A 9,870-nucleotide genomic window follows, 5' to 3' on the forward strand; every position below is an offset into this window, starting at 1 on the left:
GACCTCGGGCGCTGTCTGTGTGAAGGTTAAACATTCCCCCTGTGACTGCACAGGTTTCCTCCTGGTGTTAAGGTTTCCTCCCACGGTCTAAAGATGTGCTGGTAGGTTAGCTGGCTGGTATAAATTACTCTTAGTGTAAGTGGTGAAAAGAAGCAATGGGGAATTGATGGCATACGTGAAAGAATAAATTGCAGAGATACAAGGAAATGTGGGGAATGGAACTGATGTGCTTGCTCTGCTGGGAGCTAGCATGAACTTGATGGGCTAAATGGGTTCCTTCTGTGTTGTTACAATTAAGTAAAGGGGAATTTTCTGCTTCCAGTATCCAGGGCTAAACATTTGTTATACATCTTTCTCCTCAGTCCTTTTACATAGAATTCACATCTTCAGAAAGAAAGAGCTGCCTGCTGACGTACTCACCTACAAGGGCCCTAACGGGAGAACCACCATCAAATTAACTGAAATAAAAATGTTGGGAAATAATCAAAGACCCCACCCACCCGGGTCATTCTCTCTTCTCTCCTCTTCCATTGGGTGGAAGATACAGGAGCCTGAGGGCACGTACCAGCAGACTTAAGGACAGTTTCTACCCCACTGTGATAAGACTATTGAACGGTCCCCTTGTACAATGAGATGGACTCTGACCTCACAATCTACCTTGTTGTGACCTTATTGCACTGCACTTTCTCTGTAGCTGTGACACTTTACTCTGTACTGTTATTGCTTTTACCTGTACTACATCAATGCACTCTGTACTAACTCAATGTAACGCACTGTGTAATGAATTGACCTGTACGATCGGTATGCAGGACAAGTCTTTCACTGTACCTCTGTACAAGTCACAATAATAAACCAATCCCAATACTCAGATCAGGCTGCATTTGTGGAAGCATTAACTGTTACGCTCTCAAGAGTGAAGTGTTATCTGTTTCTCTCTCCACAGGTGCTGCCTGACCTGCTGAGTTTTTTTTAATAGCATTTTCTGTTTTTATTTCAGACATACAGTGTCTGCAGGGTTTTCCTCCCCCTTGCTTTTGCTTGGCAACCACTAGTTTTCCCACAAACAGAGTTAAAATTGACAATACTAAATACAGCCAGGACTTTGCACTTCCTACGCTTGGCTGTGTTTCGAGTTGCAGAATGCCAGGCAAATTCACAGATGGCTGGCAATTTGTCACAGAAACAGTGAATTGACGGCAATGTGATTCTAATTTAACAACCCCAGGCATACTCCAACACGAAATATCAGTATTCTAAACAGGTCTTGCTGTTATACAGAACACCGCCAGAAATCCCACATTGAATTTTTTTTTAAAAAAAGACACTTCTTCTCCAAATGATATGGGCTAGAAAAGCATTTACTTTCCCTCATCACCTTTGAGAAGGTGGTGGTCTCTCCCTCGAACTGCTGCATTGTTGTTTGGGAAGGAGCTCTGAGAATTAGACCCAGCAATGACAGATTCAAGTCCAGGTCTGGATGGTCTGTAACTTGGAGGGGAAACTGCAGGGGATGGTGCCCCCATGCACCCACTGCCCTTGTCCTACTGGGTGGCAGAGGTTGTGGGTTTGGGAAGCGCTGTTGAAGAAGCCCTGGAAAATTGATGGTGTGCAACTACAGATGGTCAGCCTTAGCAATAAAGCGGGAGGATGTTTAAGATGGTGAAGGGGTAGCTTATAAGTGATTGCTTTAATGTGGATGGAATGAAATTTGAGTCTTGTAGAGTCTACACTAATCCAGGCAATTGGAGTGTATGCCATCATGTGCCTGACTGGCCTTAAGAGGCACACACAGGGCAAAAACAACTCAGCCTTTCATCTGAGTCGGACCAGTCTGTGGCCAAAGGGGAAGTTTCTGACGGATGGTCCATGTTCCTTGGAGTTTAGGGGAATGAGGGGTGACCTTATTCAAACTTTTAAGATCCTAAGGGGGGGGGGGGTAACAGCGAGCCACAAACAATCTGCTGGAGAAACTTGATAGAGATGTTTTCAATAGTAAGAGGGTCACTACTAAGGAAACATAGCTGCAAAATAAGGGGGGGCCCGGTCATTTAAAACTGAGGTGTGTAGAAATTTCTTCTCTGAGGATGTTGAATCGCTGGAAGTCTCTCCCTCCGAAGACGGTGGAGGCCAGATCATTATAGAAAGTGGAGATAGATAAATATTTGAAAGATTTGTGGACTACGGGGAATTGACACAAAAGAGGAGCCGAATCCAGCATAGATCAGCCATGATCATATTGAATGACAAAGCAGGCTTGAGAGGTTCAGTAGCTTACTCCGGCTCCTATTTTTTTTGTATGGGAACTTCAATACTGTCAATGCCATTGAATACCCAGGGGAAGAGACCTCCCATTACAAAATAGTCTTTTCAGAAAGCTGTCACTTTTAACTCCATGGATAACAGGATACCTGCTGTCCCTGAATCATGAGCACTCTTAACAAATTGCTGCCAATCTCAACTATTCAACTCTCTCCATTTCTATACAGAGCTACTGGGGCAGGAAACACCCATCTAGTGATCTGCTGAATTAGGTCTTTTGGACACCTTTTAAAACAGGGAGTGTAAGGCTCAAAGCAATCTCTGCACGCCCACCTGTTCTATAAAGAGAAGCCTTGCAAATCACAAAATCAGGATAAAATAGTTGGACAATCATCACTTTTGTGTGACCGTGACACATTATTGGGATCATTTGTCATGAGAAATTTTTTTCGAAGTCTTACTTTCCAAGACATTATCCTAGAATCATCCCCAGGATCTACAATAGATGGCTGACTACATACCAAGTTCCTACCAGTCACTAAATTTTGCTGCAATTGTTTTGAAGAGATTAAGATTGTAGCAGAACAAAAAAAATGGGACTGCATTTAAGTGAACAGTGGAGGGAAACCAAATGTTTTGAATTAATATATTCATTTATTCAGTGCTGCATTAGGCAGCATTCATTAAGCAAGGAGGCTAGCAAGGCTGCGATGGGAACACAACAAATCCCTTCCAACCAGCAAGCTCCAAGTGGTTAGACTGTGTTCACTCAGTGGATGCAAGGGATGTCAGCTGTGGGGAGTGGAGAAGTGTTCCAAACATCAATCTGTTCATTTGTAATCTGTACCAACCACCACTTCAATTGATATATGTGGTAAAATCTGTTGGCAGGGGAGGTGGCGAGTTGAGAGGAATGTGGGGAAAGTGAGATGGGCCAGATGAAGGGTCTCAACCCGAAATGTCGACTGTCCATTTCCCTCCACAGATGCTGCCCGACCCGATGAGTTTCTCCAGCTTTTTGTGTCGTTCCAGATTCCAGTATCTGCAGTCTCTTGCATTTGATGTACATTGTTTAGTTTGTGAGCTTCTCGCATGCAAGGAACTCCACCTGCACGTGATGATAAACTAATCCGAGTCTGACCCCCTGCTCCGCTTCCAATAACGGACAGAGAATCATTTACAGCCACTTCAAGTCCCCTCCAAAAGTGCACGACCACCTCTTGCACTGGCCAATGAGGGGAGATTTGATAGAGATTTACGAAAGTATGAGGGGTATAGACAGAGTAAATGCGAGTAGGCTCTTTCCACCTAGATTAGGAGAGATAAGTACAAGAGGACATGGCTTTAGGGTGAAAGGGGAAAGGTTTAGGGGGAACTTCTTCAATCAGAGTGGTGGGAGTGTGGAACGGGCTGCCGTCTGACGTGGTAAATGCGGGCTCACTCTTAAGTTTTAAGAATAAATTGGATAGATACATGGACGGGAGAGGTCTGGAGGATTATGGACCGTATGCAGGTCAATGGGACTTAGTGGAATGATGTTTCGGCACAGACTAGAAGGGCTGAATGGCCTGTTTTCTGTGCTGTAGTGTTCTATGTCAGCAAAGTGGGGCTCCAAACACCCAACTTTCGGGTGCAGAGGCGAGTGTGGACGAATGCAAAAGCCTCGAATCGCTGGAATAAGCGGCAACTTGGAGGCAGCCGGGGTAAAACCGCCTCTGCATTGCAGCAACCGAGGGGGCAAAGGGTGCAGGGGGAGGGTGGCAGCAGGACCCTGTGGTTCAGCAATCAGGGGTGGGGTGGGAAGGGGGGGGGGGGAGCCCCCGGGGATCAACAGGCCAGCTCCGAGCGGGGGCTTCAGGACGGAGCTCACGGCCTCCGGGGGTAGGGGTGCAGCGTGGGGAGGGGAGGGAGGGGAGGGAGGGGAGGGAGGGGAGGGAGGGGAGGGAGGGAGGGGAGGGAGGGAGGGGGGGGGGAGGGGAGGGGAGGGAGGGAGGGGGGGGGAGGGAGGGGGGGTGGGGAGGGGGGGAGGGTGGGAGGGTGGGGAGGGAGGGAGGGGGGAGGGAGGGAGGGAGGGAGGGGGGAGGGAGGGAGGGAGGGGGGAGGGAGAGGAGGAGGGAGGGGGAGGGAGGGGGGAGGGAGGGAGGGGGGGAGAGGAGGAGGGAGGGGAGGGGGAGGGAGGGAGGGGGGGAGGAGGGGGGGGGAGGAGGGAGGGGGGGAGGAGGGAGGGGGGGGAGGAGGGGGGGGAGGAGGGAGGGAGGGAGGAGGGGGGGAGGGGGGGAGGGAACGGGGGAGGAGGGAGGGGGGAGGAGGGAGGGGGGAGGAGGGAGGGGGGAGGAGGGAGGGGGGAGGGAGGGAGGAGGGGAGGGAGGGAGGAGGGGGGGAGGGAGGAGGGAGGGGAGGGAGGGAGGAGGGGAGGGAGGAGGGAGGGAGGGGGGGAGGGAGGAGGGAGGGAGGGGGGGGAGGGAGGGGGGGGAGGGAGGGAGGGGAGGGAGGGAGGGGGAGGGGGGAGGGGGGAGGGGGGAGGGAGGGAGGGGGGAGGGGGGGAGGGAGGGGGGAGGGAGGGGGGGAGGGAGGGAGGGAGGGGGGGGAGGGGGGGAGGGAGGGAGGGAGGGAGGGAGGGAGGGAGGGGGGGAGGAGGGAGGGAGCGGGGCTGCAGCCCGGGAGAGTTCGGAGGGGGAGCCCGAGGCTCCCGGGCCCGACGAGGTGCAATCAAACCGGACCAGACGGCCGGCTCCAACCCGCCCTGAATCAGGTCCCGGGGACGCAGGACGCTGCAATCTCCCCTCCCGGCCCGGTCCCCGGACCCCTGGCCCCCGCCCGCCCAGCCCGCCCTACCTGAGCCTCCCGCCCGCCAGCGCCGCCATCTCGGCCGAGCTCCAACCGCTCTGGTGACGTCAGCGCGCACCTGACCTTCAGCCTCCCGCCGGCCCCGCCTCCTTCCCGGCGCCGACACGTCAGCGTGATCCGATTGGACGGCCCGCTGCCAGGGGCGGGGCCTCCCCGGTGGGTGGGGAAGGGGGGACATGATTGACAGGCCGGTGTCAACCCCTGAGATTGATTGGCAGCTGTGGTTGAGTTTGCACACAGGGAGCTTTGGATTGAGTTTGTCCAAGATTTAAATGGCAAATTGCAAACCTAAGTGGGTGCGAAATTGACACAAACTTTCACAGCAGGAGCCTGTCATGAAAGCAGAACATTCTGAAAACACTCATAGATGGCAGTGGCTGCCGAAAGAGAAAGTCCTCATTGAGGGGTCCGCGGCGGAAAGGGTGAGCAGCTTCAAGTTCCTGGGCGTCAACATCTCGGAGGGTCTATCCTAGACCCAACGCACTGATGCAATCATGAAGAAGGCACGCCAGCGGCTCTACTTCGTTACGAGCTTGAGACGATTTGCTATGTCACCTAAAGAGTCTTACAAATGTCTACGGATGTACAGTGGAGAGCATTCTGACTGGTTGCATCGCAGCCTGGTATGGAGGCTCCAATGCACAGGATCGCAAGAGGGTTGTAGACTCAGCCTGCTCCATCATGGGCACAACCCTCCCCGCCATCCAGGACATCTTCAATTGGAGGCGTGGGTTCGAATCCCACTTCTGACACCACGTTCTTCATCAAGAGACAAACTTCACGTGGGTTTAACATCTGAACATTTTATTAACCAACACCAGAGTGGCTTGCTTTCCCTTTTTACAGCCACTTCCTGTTCCCCCATGAGACCCCTTGCATTGCCTACTGGGAACTGTAGTTCTTTATTATAACTACATAATGACACCATGCCTCAAGAGGGCGGCATCCGTCACTGAGGACCCTCACCACACGGGACATGCCCTCTTCTCATTACTACCATCAGGGAGGAGGTACAGGAGCCTGAAGACCCACACTCAATGTTTCAGGAACAGCTTCTTCCCCTCTGCCGTCAGAATTCTGAGCGGTCCATGAACACTACCTCATTATTCCTTTCCTTTGCACTATTTATTTAATTTTGTAATTTATATTAATTTTATGTCTTTGCACTGTACTGCTGCCACAGAAAAACAAATTTCACGTCGTACACTTCAGTGATAATAAATCTGATTGTGATTCTGACACTCACCAGATAAGGCAGTATCTGAGGAAAGAGAAAGATTAACTGTTCCGCCGATGCTGCCTGACCTGCTGAGTGTTTCCAGCACTTTCTGTTTTTATTTCAGATTTCCAATATTGGCATTTATTTTAAAATTCCAGTTGCAGTCAGTGGCCGGTGACAGTTTAAAGAAAGGATTTTGTACTGAAGTGGACGAAATTCCTTCTTTAAAGTTCTCTGATTATCTCTTTAACTTACTTTTAAAGCCCCAAAATACTGGAAGAAGCAAATACAGACTGGGTGATCATTTGCAGAGCAGCAGAGTTCAGTCCGCAGGGTCGACCCTGGGCTTCCCGTTGCCTGCCACTTTAATTCTGTATGCTTTCTATACTGCATCAGTACAAGTTGGTGAGGGTCAAAGGGGATGTGCCAAATACCTAGAGAGGCATAGATAGCGTAGAGTCTTTTTCCCAGGGTGGAAATGTCAAATACTAGAGGGCATAGCTTAAAGGTGAGAGGGGGTAAGTTTAAAGGAGATTTACAAGGCAAATTTTTGGCACAGAGACTGGTAGGTGCCTGGAATCTGCTTCCAGGGATACGGTGGAAGCAGATATGCTGGCAATGTTTAAGAGGCACCAAGACAGACACATGAACAGGCAGGAAACGGAGGGATGTGGATCACGTGCGGACAGATGGAATTAATTTGGCATCGTGCTCCGCACAGACATTGTGGGCTGAAGGGCCTGGTCCTGTGCTGTACTGTTCTGAATTCTACTGCAGTTTGGTGTGAAATCTTGTACAATAACACTCCTGTCATGCACATCGGTTGAAGGCAGTGAATAATGGGAATAACTATTGCTATCTGAAATGGAGACATGGTTGAAATTTGAGAATTTGTTTTGATCAAATGCCTTGCTTTAGAATTTTTGAGATACCAGCACTTTTGCCTTGAGATCTGTTAGTCCTTTTATAATAAGTCTTTGATGATTGACCCATTTATTTTGGTTGACTGAAAATATCTTTCTTCATATTGTGCCTTATCACTGAATGGAGCTTTGATTCTAACATATCATTCATACAATGTATTGGTATTGGTATATTACTGTCACTTGTATTGAGGTACAGTGAAGAACTTGTCTTGCATACCGATCATACAGGTCAATTCATTACACAGTGCAGTTACATTGAGTTAGTACAGAGTGCATTGATGTAGTACAGGTAAAAACAATAACAGTACAGAGTAAAGTGTCACAGCTACAGAGAAAGTGCAGTGCAATAAGGTGCAAGGTCACAACAAGGTAGGTCGTGAGGTCATAGTCCATCTCATTGTATAAGGGAACCGTTCAATAGTCTTATCACAGTGGGGTAGAAGCTGTCCTTAAGCCTGGTGGTACGTGCCCTCAGGCTCCTGTATCTTCTACCCGATGGAAGAGGAGAGAAGAGAGAATGTCCCGGGTGGGAGGGGTCTTTGATTATGCTGCCTGCTTCACCAAGACAATGAGAGGTAAAGTCCAAGGAGGGGAGGCTGGTGTCCGTGACGTGCTGAGCTGTGTCCACAACTCTCTGCAGTTTCTTGCGGTCCCGGGCAGAGCAGTTGCCATACTAAGCTATGATACATCCAGATAGGATGCTTTCTATGGTGCATCATCATTGAGGATTCGCATTACTAAAATGCAAGTTGGGAATGGGGGGGGGGGGATGTGGGAAAGTTTATAGGGCCATGTTTCTGGGGTGGGGGGCAAGAAAGGCAAAGTGGGGCAAATCAAAATAAATGCCTAGGATCCCTTGAACTAGTCTTTCAGAGTTTTGTCTGTCTAGAGGCAAACCAGAGCAGATGATCACAGTTCCGACAGACTTTATTGAGCTTGGTAGCTCCATATTCAACCTGATACCACCAATTCCACCTCTACTTAATTAGCTAAATTTGAATGTACTGCCAAGTCCAAGGTGTGAAATCACATTCTTCTCACAACAAAGGCCACTCAGCCTATCATCTATACTGGCCCTCATAGCATTCCCATCAGTCCCATTCCCCACAATTCCCCCAACCCAGTCAATCTCTCCTTTCCCCCTTTCCATCTGGCAGAAGATACAAAAGATTGACAGCACGTACCACCAGGCTCAATGACAGCCTCTGTCACGCTGTTATAAGACTATTGAACGGTCCCCTTGTACGATAAGATGGGCTCTCGACCTACAGAAGCCTGAAGTCCCACACCACCAGGTTCAACAACAGCTACTTCCCTTTTGGTTTTCCCTTTTGGCACAACCCTAATCACTGCCTCAGTACAGCAACACTGGGACCACTTTGCACTACAGAGGATTTTGACTTTTTTTTGTTCTAATTGTGTTCTTTCTTGTAAAAAGTGGGTATAATTTATGTTTCTCTTGTGAATGCTGCTTATCTGATGCTCTGTGCCTGCGATGCTGCTGCAAGTAAGTTTTTCACTGCACCTGTGCACACACGGACTTGTGCATCTGACAGTGAACTCGACTTTGACTTTGATTTGCAATCTAATCATACCTTCTACGGTCACATCCAAGTTGATAATATACATCACAAACACCGAAGGTCCCAGACTGATCCCTGTGGTACACCACTGGTCGCAGACCTCCAACCAGAAAAACATCCTTCTGCCACTACCCTCTGCCTCCCATCTCCAAGCCAATTTTGGATCCCATGCACCTTAACCTTCTGGACCAACCTACCATAGAACAGCACAGCTCAGGAACAGGCCCTTCGGCCCAACATGTTGTGCCGAACTAATTAAACTGGTAATTAAACGCCCAACTAAACTAATCCCTTCTGCCTACACAACGTCCACATCCCTCCGTTCTCTGCACATCCATGTGTCTAAGAACCTCTTACCAGGCACCCACCGCTCTCTGTGTAAAAAAACTTGCTCCACATATCTCCTTTGAACTTACCCCCTCTCACCTTAAATGCACGCCTTCTGGTATTAGACATTTTGACTCTGGGAAAAAGATACCGGCTGTCTACTCTATCTGTGCCTTTCATAATCTTATAAACCTCTATTAGGTCTCCCCTCAGCCTCCACCGCTCCAGAGAAAACAACCCAAGTTTGTCCAACCTCTCCTTATAGCACATGCCCTCTAATCCAGGCAGCGTCCTGGTGAACCTCCTCTGCACCCTCTCCAAAGCCTCCACATCCTTCCTATAATTAGGCAGCCAGAACTGAATGCAATACTCTAAATGAGGCTTAACCAGAGTTTTATAAAGCTGCAACATAACTTCCTGACTCTTGAACAGAAGGCCTCGACTAATAAAGGCAAGCATACCATATGCCTTCTTTACCACCCTGTCAACCTGTGTGGCCATTCGGGACCTTGTCAAAGGCCTTACTAAAGTTCACATAGACAATGTTTACTGCCCTGCCTTCATCAATCTGTTTCTTTTGTCCTCAAAAGTAACTCAAGCAAATTAGCAAGGCAGCATTCCCCCCCCACCCCACACACACACACGGTCATGCTGATTACTCCTGATCAGCCCCTGCCTTTCCAAATATTCATAAATCCCACCCCTTAGG

At 49.3% G+C, this 9,870-nt stretch overlaps 1 protein-coding gene across 1 annotated transcript in view; it reads right to left on the reverse strand.

Moving 5' to 3' along the window:
• LOC127587035 (neutral alpha-glucosidase AB-like) overlaps positions 1 to 5,183 on the reverse strand; it is a 57,688-nt gene extending 52,505 nt beyond the window's left edge. Inside the window, 1 exon segment of the mRNA XM_052045178.1 lies at positions 5,095 to 5,183. Coding sequence (XP_051901138.1) covers positions 5,095 to 5,123 — 29 coding nt within the window. The 5' untranslated portion in view covers positions 5,124 to 5,183.
• Between the last annotated feature and the right edge of the window lie 4,687 nt (positions 5,184 to 9,870).

Source organism: Pristis pectinata, chromosome 38 (assembly GCF_009764475.1).
Source record: "Pristis pectinata isolate sPriPec2 chromosome 38, sPriPec2.1.pri, whole genome shotgun sequence".
Lineage (NCBI taxonomy): Eukaryota > Metazoa > Chordata > Chondrichthyes > Rhinopristiformes > Pristidae > Pristis > Pristis pectinata.